The sequence below is a fragment of the Gallinula chloropus genome (genome assembly GCF_964237585.1).
Source record: "Gallinula chloropus genome assembly, chromosome: 3".
Lineage (NCBI taxonomy): Eukaryota > Metazoa > Chordata > Aves > Gruiformes > Rallidae > Gallinula > Gallinula chloropus.
This window is the reverse complement of record NC_140087.1, coordinates 43,790,168-43,806,746: the sequence shown is the minus strand read 5'-3', so window position 1 is coordinate 43,806,746 and position 16,579 is coordinate 43,790,168. Positions and strand designations below refer to the sequence as shown.

Genomic DNA, 16,579 nt, shown 5'->3' with positions numbered 1-16,579 from the left:
GGGAATCTTAATACAAAACTCTGTAGCAGTGCAGATTACTGTATTTCAGACTTTTACCCTGTTCATCACATTCTGTTTCTATAGATTAATACATCAAGTTTGAGTTCTCCGCTTTTATCAACAAGATTCTCCATAGCATACGCTAAGGATTTCTGAAGTTGTGTAACTTGGTTTTTCTGGTGAATACACATCACCAATTTTGCTCTACTAGCTACAGAGCAATGGCAATCTTCCAAGAAATCCTTCCCTCCCATACACTTCCTGTAGAAGCTAATGATTTAACATAAAATTTCCCCCTTCCAGCTGAAGTGCAAAATAAATCTCTTTTAGCCTTTTATTCTGTAAATGAGTTATATGTACACAAATAAGAAATACATATCTAGCAAATATATACCTAGCAAACAAGGTACTTTGGTATGCTATTTTCAACTGGGAATGAGAGTCAGAGGACAAATAGGATCTGACAAACAGTTACTTCAGTTACTTTACATAATGCACTACTACAATAGTAATAAACCATAGTATAAAGGCCTATGCAGACTGGAATGGGTGAAAATAAATTAGTACCTTACCTGTTGAACAGTAGAATTTCCTCCATTTAAGATTGCAATCCCCAGCTTTAGTGTAGCTGCAACCATTGGCCCCATCTCACCTTAAAATTATTTTAAAATATAGGTCATATATAAAACCAAGAATGTTGTATTACTTGTACAATGACTGAAATGGTAGTTTATCAGGAGAAGCCTTTCTGTTTCTCTTGTAAGAGAGATCTGTTTCTCTTTCATGATTTCTAGTGTGAATTAATACCTTCCTATGGGCCTATAGACATATTGTAACGTACACACAGCACACGAGAGAAGCAAGATAGAGGACGGCAAAAACTGAGCTCAATGAATACAAATCACATTTCATTTGCTAGAGTATCTAACAGTTGATTTAAAACAGGTGCACAATTTTAAGTTAGCTTTCAATTTTAACAGTGTGTCTTCTCTTCCACTTTAGATTTTTTTTCCTGTTTCTCCAGAAAGTGACAGTGATTCAAAGCATTTAGTTATGGTTAATGACATTTTAAGCAGATTTTTTTTAAAACATCACTAATGTAGAAACAAATCACAGAACAATGAAAGCATCGAACATTAGTGCAAGGTGGTGTTTAAGGGACAAAGGCATCATTAACATTTGCAAAATGTTTTTTTTTTAAAGTAAGCCAATAAAGTACACATTTGGGGAGGGGAAGGAGGGAAATGGACCAAAGTCTACACCTAATTCAGAACTGTACACATTCATCCAAGAATTAGGAGATCATTTTGTCATTGTGCTCTGCTAAAGCTATGAACTAAAGCTTCCTCTCAATCATCACATCATTAATAATAGCAATAACAACAACCACCACCTCATTATATTTTTCTGGATTAGTTGTTAAAACTTTTTGAAACTCTGGGTAGATTTTGAAACAAACTTTAGTGCCAACCATCTGTAGGTTTTCCCTGATAAAAATTACAACTGTTTCAAAGTTCATCAGAAAAAAATATTAGTATGTAATCAACACAACAAATATTACCTTTACTTGCACTGATTGTCTGCAGAACCATCTCAGCAGCACCCCGGTCATGCAGTCTGGCTTGTTGATACAGAAGTTTTTGCTTTTCCATTTCTTTTTCCTGAATAAAAATTCCAGTCATTTAAGATGATGATTTCAGTTACTACCAGTTCTCCAAAGGTTTTTGGTTTTCTCTTAGTATATGGGCTCTATGGCAACATCATGGACCACTTTAATACATACAATGCTACTGAACAGATATTTAACATTGTTCAAGTAATATTCTCCCCTTGGTATTTTTCTTTAATATGCTTTTAGCAGTTTATCTGAAAAGAGTCATCTCAATTGTAAATAGTTAGGTTAGTTCAAAGCCCACGTTCATTATATATATATATACTGCATATATCAAACTTGCACTTTTTTTGCCATGTTTTTGTGCAACAGTTCATACTCTTATAAAAATCTTCTATAGCGTAACCATAACTTCATACTGCTCAGTATGTGGCTCTTGAGTTGCAAGTTGTTGATGAATACCAGAGTTACAGAAGCATCTCAGAATTTTTTTCAAAACATAACATTATATTACAATATAGGTTGCCCACCCTACCAACAGAATATTTGATAGAATACACTGTGCTTTTATATTTTGCATTCTCTAGCGGCAACAAACGATACTGCATGACGTTGCTTGAGCAATGGTGAAGTTTGTTCTTTGTAATTTAAACTACTACTGAAAACATAAAGAAGAACAGAAAGAGCAAACATAAAGGCACAGTTAATTCCAGATGAGTTTGAACTTTCACCAAGTAAATTGAAGTTTGCTGGAGAATTGAGGATGACTAAGCAGTATAAGTTGCAAAATGGAAGTTGCATAGAGCCCTATGACAGTGAGTCCATCAGATGGCGTGGTAAAAAGCTTACTCAAAAGGAACATGACACAATCAGTTAGTATCATGTCCAAAAACACAACGCCCAAAACATGTATGACCTAAAAGCAGGAACAGCTGCAGCAGAAGTAGCCAGAATGACAGCTTTGCTGCCATAAACTTTCCATCCAAGTTACAGAAAAAAGACATTGGAAGATGGAAGAGGTTTAAAAAATGAAGGCTTGCTAAATAGAGGGTATGAATACTAAATTAAAAAAGAGGTAAAAAAGAGAAATATGTTCAAATGAATGAAAAAGAAACCTTTAACTCAAAAGCAAACCAACACAGACATTTATGCTGTTACCAGAGAGTTCTCGCCGAGGCTGGCAAATTTGTTTCTTAAATCTTTGATAATATCGTGCTGCGGAAACAAAATTCATCAGGGTTTTTTTTTCACACTATTAACTCTCCTGTGGTTAAATTGTATCTTTCTTTTTTCTTTAAATTATGTGACAGATCTAGATGGAGGCACAAAAGGAAAAAAAAAATGGCAGCTTTGCTTCATATTTAGCCATGCTAAGGTTTGAAAGTTTTGCCTTCATGTTTAAACCTCTTCCTGGGAGTTCAACAAAAACAAAACAGAAACATACGTACATACACACCCTGCACACACCTCCCCCCCCCCCCCCAAACTATGAGAAAATTACGACATCACAGCTCCAATATAGCTACAATGAAATTTCCTTTGCTTTAGACGTCACTGAAAACTGACCAGTGGTTTTTTTTTAAAAAAAATTCCTATTTCCAGGTCTTTTATTTTTAGACCCAACAATCTTTCATTTTTCTACCATTGCAAGATTTATTATTCACTTCTTTTCCCATAAGCCTAAAGTTATACTATTTTCACTATACAATGTTTTTGGATAAGTTTATAAGAACACTTATAGTGAGGATGCATCTGCATCACCTACAGACTAAAAGCCCAGGTGCACACACATCTTGCATTGGCACTACAGAAGAACAGTAGAAACATTCCAAAGCATTGCCAAACAGCTCAAAGTGAGAAGAGTGGCATTTCCCATGGAAATCAAATTGTCTAGGTCACTAGTAACAAGGCAGAGAACAAAACAATTCATTAAAACCTACCAACAAAAAACCTACTATAAAAATTTCTTCTAAAAGCAGAAATTCTTTGAGGATAACCCCCAAAGAACATGGTGCTTTCTTCAGCTTGACAATGTTTTTTTACTGTTGCTTTCTCCATGCAATCTTAATACATATAATTATATATATGTGTGATGGTAGTGCCATATGAAGTTGGCCACCCATTGCATACAAAGCATTAATAATGCTGCTGGCTGGTCATGGTATCACCATTTCTCTAAGATGTGTTTTCTCCTAACAGTGTTATCTGTGCTACCAGAACAGTTTCTTGCACCTTACTGTGCTCCCCAGTTACGTCAAGAACGCTACCAAAATAACTAGCCAGTGGTTTGAATTTTCTGCTATTGAAACAATTAAAGTAATTCACCGGAATTAAAACAAAACCAAACCATCCAACCAAACAACAACAACAAAAAAAAAACCAACCCAACAAAAACAAACAAGTGAAAGAAAAACAAGTGTATTTTATCTTGGCTCTTTTCCATTTATATAGAAAAAAGCTGACCCCTTCAAAATCTATGTACATGTATTCCCAGATTATAGCAACCTACAAAACCACAGAAACTTTTTCATCATACTCTCTGAAAGCAGAGACTGAAACATTCTCAACTTCATTCTGGCTTTTTTGTTGTTTTTTAAGAATTTAAAAACCAATATGCCAAAAAAAAAACCCCACCAAACAACCAAGTTGGGCAAAACCAGAAGTCTTAGCTTGAATTTGTAGGCAACAAACCTGCAAAATCAAAATAGAACCTTTAACTGTCATTAATTAGTTTATCATTATCATAGGTAGAATGACTCTTGTACTCTCCCTTGAAGCTAAGCCATATGAAGGGGTTTGTTTTCTGCTACCACTAAACTCACAGCCATGGACTGCAAGTGTATGACCGTACTTCTACAGTGTGTTGCTTTTGTGGTGTTTCTTTAATATGAAATTATGAAATAAATTTAAAAATACGCAAAAAGATTGAAAGAGCAGAAATTACTTTCAACTCAACTATTCTAAGATGAATGCTTCTCCTTTGAGTTGTCTTCATATTTTAAACTTCTCATAACCTCTGTTTGGTCCAGAGAATAACTTATTTAAATCTGGGTCTTAGGCTGGCAAAACTGTTACTTTTAATGTCAGGCATGCATGAATACAAGCTATGTATTAAAATATAGCACCAAGTACTCAAGCAGGATCTTGATATATATATATATTAAATATATATATCAATTTATACATATTAAGTCTTTAAGTTCAATACATGCTGTTTTATGCTTATGAATGAAGTTGAATTTTTCCTAAATCACGCATTTTGGCCTTCTTCAGTTCTAAAAAGACCTTAATGCACAAAATGAAAAGACAATGCATTATAATTCCCCAAATTAAATATGTATGACTTAGAGAGGGTAAGAAGCGTTTATTTTATCAAATATGCTGTCCATATTACTTACAGAAATATTTCAATTGCTGGAATTTCAAGCTCATATTTGTGCTTCTGCTGAAAGTTTCAACCCCAACAGTTTTCTTTCTAATTGAACTGATGATACGACATCCACTATTTTACCTCACTGAGCTGAAGTATCTTTTGTATATTCATTTCTGTCATTATCCAGATTATCACTCAACAAAAGGAATTCTTTAAAGTGCAGATGATAAAATATAAGAATAAGGTAAACAGGGAATTTAGAGACTACGAAACTGCTAGCATATAAACTAAAGTACAATTGAACTTAAGAGTTAATTTCATAATAAATGAATGGCTGTTCTAAAACTATTTCTCCCTCAACTGGTGTGCTTTCTTGTTCTATACACTCTTCGGAGTTTAGGATTACTCATATGCCTCAGTGTCAGGCATCTATGAGCCTTCTGTCATTTGATATTATTTCCATGATACAAGTAAACACTTCTGAAAATGCCTCAAAGTGGTGTCTAAGTATCATCACTAAAAAGTATAAATTAACTACCACATTCTTAGATACACAGTCAGTGGAGTCTGCTTGCAACTTTTTATCAAAACTACAGCAATTTATTTTTTATAATTCTTTGCAAGATTTTAGAGAACCAATAGACTTCTGGTAGTAGGGGATTTACTAAAAATTATTAAGTAAACATATGTTTTTATCTACTTTAACCTAAACTCAATGATTGCACAAAAATTTAAAATACTCCCTGCATTCATCTTACAACTGTTAGTCCTAAAAAATAATAAAACTAAACCTAAAATGTAGCTGGGAAAAAAATGTATGCAAAAAAAAGCTGGTTTGATTTTATTAGCGGTAAATTATTTAGCTTTCTTGGGCACTAGCATTAGCGATTTTGTAATATAGCGAGATGAAAGGAAAAGAGGTAACATCAATATGAAAAGTATCAGGGGAAAAAGAAAACTGAAGAGGAATAAAACATCTTATTTATGAATTTTTAACAAATTTCAAATTTTTAACAAATTTCAAACAAGATAGCAAAAAGCTATTATATGTTTCGTAATATAACAGCTAAACACACAAAATAATTATAGCAATCATCAAAATTGTTTAATGTATTCGACCAATATTCAGAGAAAGAAATACTGGTGTTCTGCTGACTCATGTCATGTCATTACATGTTATGACATCACTAAGCTACTCAGTATCAGTAGCTGGCACACTAATCCACATGGGCAAAATGTAAGGATTGTTCTATCAGCATTATATTTCACATTTCTTAGGTTTTTGATAAACTATGTCAAAAACTTGGGGTTTTTTCACCAGAGGATGGTGAAACACTGGAACAGGTTCCCAGAGAGGTGGTAGATACCCCATCCCTGGAGACATTCAGGTTGGACGGTGCTCTGAGCAACCTGATCACGTGGAAGATGTCCCTGCTTATTGCACAGGTTTTGGACTAGATGACCTCTAAAGTTCCCTTCCAACACAAACTATTCTATGATTCCACGTATAAATAACCTGTAGTTGTGGTGAGTGAAACCATGTATTAGGTTACATCCATTTTGTTATGGGTAGAAAAACCTAATGAGAAACCCATGTTTGCTTATTAATAGGAATGTTTCATTCCTAAGCATTACTACATTATTAATGGAGTCTGACCTTAATTCCTGTCTGTCTTTAACAAAAATAATTGCTTATTGTAAATATGTGCTGTATGGTCACTCCACTTATGCAGACTGTGACAGTGAGAGATGACAGGGACCATCCCTTAAGGATTTGCCTTATTTGTATGAACTGGAACTTGCAAGTCTTTCTGTGCCTGAGAAGTGACAGCATAATGTATCATTTTGACAAAAGTCCAGTCAATACAAAAGTCTATCAATAAAGATGCTACCAGTAACAGCGATGAAGAAAACTGGCATTGGAAGCTCTATCTCCCCCCATTTCTTTTCTTCCTGTGAAGAGCCAATTTAAGCCTGTTGATTTTAAAAAGGTGAGCTAGCTTTTGATTCCTTTTCTTGAATTCCCATCCTGCACATATTTAGAGCACATTAATATGTAGCAAACCAGGAGAGTCAGTGACTCAAATGAAGGAACCTATTTGCATTCAGCTAGCGAAACACTTTGATGAAAAGAATTTCCTATCAGATAGAGTCAAGGGGGACAGTGACACAAACTCTACAGGGAGTTAGTTGAGTGTCTGTTCAATACGCTAGAAAGTTAACTTAGGGTCAAAGGGCAAGGAGCAAAGATAATCATAATAATTCAAAGCGAATACCAGCAGGCAAATGCAGACAGGCACAAAGTAATGCACAGATAACTTTATTGTGGGTTTATACCATGACCTTTCTACTGTCCACACAGTGATCCCAGTACAAATTATTTGCACAAGAATGAGACTACGCTGCATGAGACACGGGCATGAAAACTGCCGACAAAATTCATTTGTCCTTATCACATTTTAAGCTTACCCAAAGGTCTGTTGCTTTGGGTGTGAAAAGATTCAGGACTTCAAAGTCCAGGGGAGCAGTAGTTTTATTCCCATACACGAGTCAGTCTTTTCGCACATACACAGAGCACAGAATAAAAGAACTGCCTTCAATACTGAACTTTTACATAGATAGACAGACAGACAGACAGCAACAAACACACAAACGCTTGCATGCAGACACACAGCAGGTATCTATGGTCTTGTATCTTTACACCTGTTTGCTGACATGTATGAAGGAAGCAAGCATGATTTATTGTTGTGGGTTTTTTCCCCTTTATAAAACACTTCTTAATCAGCAAGACATTTTCTATGGACTATATAGCATTTAGTGTACAGTATCCAGGTAGCCAGAGTGATAGCCATATAGTATTCAAATAGCTGAATTAATGAAATAAACAAAGAAGAAATTATACTATATAGATTGCTTACATGCTTCCTTTGGGGTTCTGTAATGTGTACTTTGTGTTTGTGGCAATTACGATATCTCATGAAGAATTTTCTGCAAGTCTCTGTGAGGATATTGATCATCCAGGATATTGCCTTTATCATATGACAATAGAACAGATCTATGCAAATTCTTTAAGGGGTAAGAGGGAAGTTGATCCTAAAATACATCTTCTCTTTCCACAGCTGTATGGGAACCTCTTTCTTGTGTGAACTGAATGTTAGTAGAAGCGCTTGCAACCAAAACACCAAAATCACCTTGCTCTTTTCAATGGAGAATGTTATAATTGTTCCCCATATTGCCATAGGCAATGAACTTCAAAGCTACTGCCTGGAGTCTGACCATCTGCTACATCTGTGCATTCCCAAGCTCAAGCAAGTCATCTGTACTTACTCTAGCTGCCATTAGCAACCACACAAGTAACTAAATTTAAATACCTCAGAACCAAAAACTGGCTACACCACACCTCCTCCCTTAACAAAAACCTTACATCACTATCAGCAAGCAGCCTGGATCAACAACATGAACTGAGACTTCTACTTGCACAAAGTAGGCAAACAGGCTTTTGCTTAAGACATGGGCAACTTTTAGAAATTATGACACTATAAAGAAAGAAACATTGAAATTTCAGAGCTATTGCCTCTATGTTTCTGGAGAAAACATGGAACAACTGAAGTGCAGAGTAGCAATGGAGTTTCTATCACGGAATATCATCTATCTATGGAGTTCTACTATCACAATGAAGGCTAGAGACTCAGTTTACCCAAAGAATCTGAGTCACAGCTAAACTATAATACAATTGATGCTCTCTCTCAGCTTCCAACGGAAGCAATACTACTGTATTTGCTAAGATACAGAAGAAAAGTCCAACTGCTTTCCCTTAAGAGACAAATAAATTATTTTAATAATTCAAATTAAGTTATAGCCAGAAAGAAGATAACTGATGCACAAAAGGCAAGAACAGCAAAACAATATGAACAAGCCAAAGGACACTCTGTTTTCCCCAAAACGGCAACATAATTTTATACAGCATGTTTTGGCATAAATAATTCTTTAAAACTGTAAGAAGAGTTTGTGCACAAGAAGGGTTTGATACAGATGTCATGCTGGAATTGAGATGGTAAAAATGCTTTCAAGACCCCTTAGTTGAAGTTATCCAAGATGTTGGGCCTAAAAAAGTCACAAAATTAGACCCAGACAAATACACACATATTTTTTGTTTTACCTTGCTGCGTTGTGATCCTGTCACCTTAAGGAAGAGCAAGGACAAGAAGCGAAATAGTAATAAGAAAGAGAAGTCCAAAATTTTTTTTCTGCAGGTGACTGATCAAACACATATATTGTCTTTTGAACAGATTAATACATTGTTTGAACGTACGTTTCATAGCTACAGAAAAAAATAATGAGAAACAAATTAATAGGATCTTCTCTCAAAAGATAAATTCTGAACAAGGAACCCATTATAATTTAGATACGGAGCACTAATAAATCCCTCACTGATAAATTTGTTCATTCACTTCAAGGACTTCATGTTTATAATTGTTCATATTTATAAGCACAAGACTGCTGATATCTACCAAGCATGCATGGACTAACTGAAAAAAGCTTATAGAAATAAATATTTTTTGTTTAGTAAATGATAAGCCATACATGGCATTTCCAGGGAAAAGGAAAAAATAGTGCTGAAATTTGGATTTACACTTAGATAAGAGAAATTTATATTTTAGGTATCTTAGTTGCTACTAAAGTGGACTAGAACTTCTGAGTGACTGAAAAGAATTCTGTATTGTTAATCTTTCTGATTTCAGCCAGATAGAGAACGTATAGTTAAATAATTCAGTGCTGTCTCATGCAGCATCATGTAGAAAGCATACAGAACATCTGATGTGTACAAAACAATGGGAGTAAAAGCAAATATGTCCCAAACCACTCTTCAAAAATAAAAAGAACAGAGGTAGTTATATATCAAATCAATCACTATTTTAAAAATTTTAAAAGAAATAATAATGCATTTCATGTTTCTGTGTTTTAGTAAAGGTAAACGATATACATATTAACTGATTTGAAAGAGCTAAGACAACTTTTAATGTTAGAATTGTAATATGCTAATATATGTAAAAATACTAAAAATATCGACAAGGTAATTCCCTCAGTGCCCCTCAGAATAGACAAATTTCTTATAAACTCCATGTTATCAATGGAAAAAGAGAGACAGATCCCAGAGCAAATACATGATAAAGAGTCATTTCATACTCTTGAAATCAACTCATGTAACTGTGTTTCCTTTTGCAGTGATGGTCACTAAATACTCAAAATTAAACAAAAATATAAATACAGAATTCCTATTCTCAACATAAGAAAAAGCTTGGCAGTAATGATGAATTAAAGTTCACCTTTTACAAAGGAGCACTAATATAAAAATACTGTATAAATTAATGGTACTGAATGCAAATTACTACTGCAAAAAAGCAGTATTGTTTCAGTATTTTAACTACCCAGAGGAAAGTTAGGACTTGATACTTCACAATACACAGCCTGTTATTATCAGACTTCCAGAATAAATTACTACCCATAATACTTCTCTTTAACAACTAAAAAGTTAAAAGTCAACAGATAAGCATGTATGATCTGCTAAATTAGTCTCTTTATAATCTGATATTATGTGATACCACATATGGTTTTGGTTTACTACTATGAATATTTCAACATATCTGCCAATCCAGCTTCTGTCATGCAGTTCACTGGCATAATAAGCTGCAGTAAGCCATGAACCAAGAAACATAAATGTCAGTTGGAAGCTATGAAATAATGTCTACGATGACAAGAAAAACAAAACAGAAGTATAATCTTACTTCAAAACTCTTCACTTCTTCTTCACCATCATCATCATCTTCATCATGGCAGCTCTGATACCATGTAGAAAGAAAACATTTACTAGTAAGTCAGGGGAGGGGGAGAGTCGTAAGATGCTAAGCCTTCCTTCACTTTACACACAATTTCTCTTGATCTTCCTTAGTAACTTCATTATAACAGACAAGATGCAACAGATAGGAAAAAAAAAAATACCTTTGCCATAATGTCAGCATATGCCATATACAGGAAATCTTCTTCCAATTTGCTGGTTAAAAAAGAGAGGAAAGAGAAAATCAGGAAGTTTTTCTCATTATAGTAGAGTCATTATAGTAGAATTGGAACAGCAAAACATTTTTAAGCACCTTAAAAATCTTTTTAAAGAATTGCTATGCTAATAATTTATTTCAGAAGTCTTATTGGAAAATGAGGACTTGATTAACTACTACAAACTGACAAGTAAAGCCAGCTACAAACATAATGCTCAGAATTTCATAAATGCCTTCCAATGAAGAGAACACAGTTCTTCAATTAGACCAAGAACATACTTGTATTTCACATTCAGAATATAATTGCCAATACAGCACAGAAACAGAAGAGAGGGGTGTAATATGTCCTGAACACAGCATCCATAACTGTAAAAAATATATATAGCGGCATCTATTAGTCTCTAGAAACTCCTTATACCTCATTATCAGTCCCATTAAAATCTCTACATACCACAGGCTAGAGAGGTTCAAGTGCAACTCAAACTCACCATATGTACATACGCGTATGTTTTGGCCTAGCCTATGCAATCTCACTGGAACAGAGACATGTATAACTTCATATACAGGAGTAATCTGAAAATCTGCATACACTCTGTAGTCTCTCACACCATCCCTACCATTTCTCAGTCAAAGCTGTTCGACTGAATAGCAGAATAAGTTGATGTAAAGGATCAACCCTTTTAAGGCTTTCATCTTCTTCCGGTGGCTCCTCCCCAGGTTTCTTTAGGGGGAAAAAAAAAAAAAAAAAGAAAGAAAAGAGATTTTAAAAGTATATTCAATTATCTAAAGTGAAAAATGTTTTACTCTGTGCAATTTATTAAACATGAAATACCCACAGATGTCAATTTGATTTGGGCAACCAGAAAGAAACAATTTCCAAGCAAAGTATGGAAAGCCTGAAACCTGATTGTGTTTACAACATTGAAGGCTTACAAAGATAATATAATCTGAAAAGCTTTGGATTTCCTCTCCATATAAAAATTAACCTGCTTCCCTGAATTCTGAAAATAACTTCAATCTTTTACTGCTATTATCCAGAATAAACGGCAACTAGATGACATCATTAGCTAATATATAGTCCATTGCTCCCTATGTTGATAAGTTTCATCAGCTAAAAATTGGAATCTTCTGTTCCATGTCTTACGGTAGGTATAAAGTTTGCTGAGGAACTGAGAGGCTTTGAGGGAAAAGGAAACCAAACCTGAAAGCTCACCAATATCTTTAGACAGAAGGAGCCATATCTACAAAATACAGTAATGCTGGTAGGATGCAGAACTTTAGAAGATGACAAATTAATAATATGTCATTCAATAATGTATATAGACACACATACAGGTGGGTTTTTTTCATGCAGTTATTTTGCTTTCAGGTTCAGACAGCTCTAATTAATTCACTCTGAATGAAAACAGTAGTCCTAAATACTGTAATGGCAACCACCAAGCAGTGTTTTGAAAATAATCTATACAACATCTGTCCTCTGACTTCTTCTTTTCCAAAAAGGCATTTCAGAAAGTTTTGCATATCAAGTTATTAACAAAATTGCTTCATCCAGACATATTTGTCTACAAAACATAGAGAAGCTCAAAGAAAATGGGTTGCATAAATCACGTCCACTCTTCCTTCTTGTTTTCACCTAACAGTATACAATAAAATACAGATAAAAAGAATTCCATGCATTGATAAAACTGCACAAGTAAGAAATTATAATATCAGATGTCATATGTTAGCAATAAGAAAGGGTTGACCACGTAACAAATATAAGGAAAATGGATGTTTTGCCTACTAAGACAAAAATTCTATGTGCTAGTGTGAAATACATTCCTGTGGGGATGCGTATAGATCTGTATGTGCACTACACTCCACCTGTGCCTGTGAAGTCTCAATGGTCCAATAAATCCACTAACTCCTTGCTACACCAGCACACAGTTTCTCTAAGAGGGACAGAGAACCTTCCATAGCCACACAACCACATCTTTCATGAAGTCCACACAAGAGCTTCAGCAAGCTGAAGAGAACCTCAAACTTCCACCCTCCAAGAGCATGCTCTAAGGCAACAAGAATGTGATAGAAATTTATTTAAAAGACAGAGATTTGTTTTCTCTTTTGAATGAAAGGTGCAATACATCTCGAGAGAGAGATGGAAAAACACTTATCTCTATGCTTGAGGAATTGCAAGGGAAGGCTTTTAGTCTTTTACTAAATAACAATATAGCAGTGAATTCGATTTGTTTCTGCTTTCTCTAAGATGGTTTTTGACATGAGTCACCTGCTGGCAAGGAGTTCTTCATGTGCTTAGCAAAGAGATGCTTTCATAGAATAAGTAAGGAGACAACCCTTTACATCAGAGTGTAACAAAATTATGTTTGGCTATTTCTTCATGCACACATACTTGCACACAAATACAAACATGTGAAGAACTATGTTGTTCCACATTCCGTATCTACACACACATGCTCTCAGCTGCTAAAAGATTGCAGTGTGTTTGGTCTCATGAAGATGATAGTTTGAAAGGTTGTATACAAAGTAAGTATTTGCAGAAGTCTCTTGTTTTTTCACATTTCTTGATCATACAAAAAGGATGCCACAAGAAATTAATTCTGCATGTGTGCAGGCAAATGTGAATTCCATAATTCTACTTTTTTTTACTGACTTTCTACTATTCCAATCCTTATTTTCAAAACTGTTTACATCTTGGGTAGAAGGTTTTAAACAGTAAAAGCAAATTATTTGTTGGGTTGGGCTTTTTTTTTTTTTTCCAGTTAGGTCCCCCTCTCTGTGGCAGAGAACAGGCTCTCCTTATAATATAAAGATTAATCTTAGATTCTGTTGTGTTGGACCTCCCAGGCACCGATTCATTTCCTAGTACTAGTTCTTGCCCAACCCTTGAAAGAGCTACCTTTCTGAGAGACAACTATAAGGGAAGAGGACATGAGACTTTACTGAAAATCACCCCAGGGATTTACCAGGTTGAAGAGACAGCTCGAACAAGTAACTGTTGGGAAAAATCAGAGGATTCTTCTGCAAAGTAGCAGCAGACTCTGTCTGCTTCCAAGGTCCTGATTAATCTAAGACCAGAATTCCTCTAGCTTCATATTCTAACCTTCTGACTTAAATGGCTTTCATGTGGGTTATGAAGTCTTCAAATACATAAAGGTTAAGTGAAAAGAAAGAAAGGAATAGGCTGTTCCCCTTCTCCACAGGGAAGAAGATAAGAGACAGGGGAATGACAGCAACTGCCACATAATTGAGACAAAAGTTTAAAAAGCTTTATAAAAGGTTACTGAAGCCCTGAAGCAGACTGCTTGAGGGGATCCTGGAGTCTCCATCACTTGTAATTTTCTACACCTGTCAGAGTGACTTGGTTATAGCTCTACCTTTGGTAGAGATAGCTTAGATGATATATCATATGTACTTCAAATTATCGTTACACAAGGTGAACATTCATCCATAATATATTCCCATGACCCTTTGCACCCAGACGTACTGCTAAGTCTTCTATCAGTTTGTCTTCAAAATAGTGTTCTTCTGTTTCAATCCAAGATTTGTCATAGCCTTGAAGAAAGAGATTGACAGCTCGGTGCCTAAAAAGGGACATTTAAAACAGAAGTTGTAAGCTTTTAAAGAAAAGATTTTGTCAATATGAATTTCATTTAGCTTGAACTGTTTAGTCATTATGACTACCATTTAAAAGGAAAGCAAAATTTCTATGGTAAAACCTGGTGAAAGCACCTATTTTAAAAACTAAGTTTATATTTAAATGCTCTATTCAAAACTGTGTCCCATTAGCTTGTAAGGCCAGTATTATTTCAGAAAGATAAGAAATATAACTTTAAAGATATTCAACCACAAGTAAGGAATAAAATTTAAAATTGCTTTGCCACATCAGTGAGCTATTATTCATACAAAAAGTTATTTTAATTTACGTCTTAACAGCAATAGATAACTCTGTATTGTGTTCAAATAATTGCAATTTAATTGCATGTCTAAAATAATGCACCTTTTTTCCCAAACTCCATGAATTTAAATGGATGATGAAGCTAGGGGAAAGAGGATAAGGCAATGATGATGTTTACTGTTGTTTTCTTTTTTTTATTCTTGAGGTTTCAAAGCAAAATTGAATGTGTGACGAATTCTCCAGGAAGAATGTTGTCAATCATCTTTCTTTTTTTAAATAACTGCCAATCTCATATACTAAAAAGCAAGACATAGAATTAAAAAATATACAGGAATGATAGCTATGTGCAGCTGACCTACTTGTTAAAGCAAGAACAGCTAAAGATGGAAATGTCTTTGTTCTATTTTCAACCATCACAGAAGCCTTATTTCATGCTAGTATGTTTCTCATGCCTTGTGCTTCCTGGGACAAACTTCAAGATTCATCCTACTGTCTATGGTAATAGTAATAATATGTATATGCTGGGGAAAACAAAAAAATATTATTTTGCTGAAAATATCAGAACCAAATGTTCCAGAAATTATTTTTAGCAATTGCACCAAAAAAAAAGATGTCCTCTGAATGAATGTTTGTTCTTTCCAGAATCTCAGGATTCTGAAACTTGCTTGACTATAGATCCCATTCTCTACTGAACAACAAAGAGAAACAGAAGCCACAGGAATAGATGTGAAACTTCTGGAGTATGTGCATACACTTCTTACCTAATAGAATGCTCTTCACAGAAGTGCACAATAAAAAGACAACTATTTAGATAAATAGTTTATTTCTTGCATATAGAACATTTAGCAACTAATAAGGAAGGTAAATCCATATTTCCACAGCTAATTTCCAGAGCATATTTCCAGAAGAAATTTATCTCCCAAAGTGACATTACAGGGGCACCAAGGTCTATTTCTGCATTCCTCTCCTATGAAGGGTGTCAACTTTTCAGAAAAGAAAACATACCAGGAGGAACAGGTGGAATAAGAGGAGGAGGAGAGAGACCCAGAAATTTAAAATTATACGTTTTGTTATTCTTTTCAGAAGACATATTAGAAGAAAGTAATTAGATCTATTAAAAGAAAGTCATATACAAAGTACATTACCATGCATCCTAACAATTACCGGTTTGTACGCTATTCTTCCTTTTGATCTTGCCAAATAGCACTACATGAACATTAATCCATTTGAAAGACACAACAAATACAGCTCTTACCTTGGCAGATTATACAATGGTGCCATTCTAAAGCAGGCAACTACTGCTCTTTTCCTCTGCTTAGACAGCAATTTATGCCATACTGCTTTTTTTGACCGCTGAGGATGCTCAACCTGTTACATTAAATAAACAAGGAAAATAAACAATGATGCTATATCCCTACTGTCCTGGAATAGTAATAATAATAACAATGTGAGATAACAGATAAACAAAGTGGAAAGATAACAGAAGACTAATGAATCAGAAAAAGTGTTATAGACAGAGTTCACATAATCAGCCAAATTGTAGTATCAGAGTTTAGAAAATAAAAGCATTTCCCATTATATAGTCTCCTTTTTTACTCCATCCTACCTCTTATATCTTTTAGATATTTTAGCATGATAACTGAGGC

General features: G+C 34.7%; 1 protein-coding gene across 1 annotated transcript in view; it reads right to left on the bottom strand.

The window, feature by feature from the left end:
• RYR2 (ryanodine receptor 2) overlaps positions 1 to 16,579 on the bottom strand; it is a gene marked incomplete at both ends in the record, with an annotated part of 388,405 nt that overhangs the window by 43,881 nt on the left and 327,945 nt on the right. The window contains 7 exons of the mRNA XM_084261061.1: positions 573 to 652; positions 1,562 to 1,661; positions 10,772 to 10,825; positions 10,986 to 11,037; positions 11,656 to 11,759; positions 14,523 to 14,619; positions 16,189 to 16,301. Of these exons, the coding sequence (XP_084117187.1) occupies positions 573 to 652; positions 1,562 to 1,661; positions 10,772 to 10,825; positions 10,986 to 11,037; positions 11,656 to 11,759; positions 14,523 to 14,619; positions 16,189 to 16,301 (600 nt within the window). The remainder of the gene's footprint in view (positions 1 to 572; positions 653 to 1,561; positions 1,662 to 10,771; positions 10,826 to 10,985; positions 11,038 to 11,655; positions 11,760 to 14,522; positions 14,620 to 16,188; positions 16,302 to 16,579) is intronic.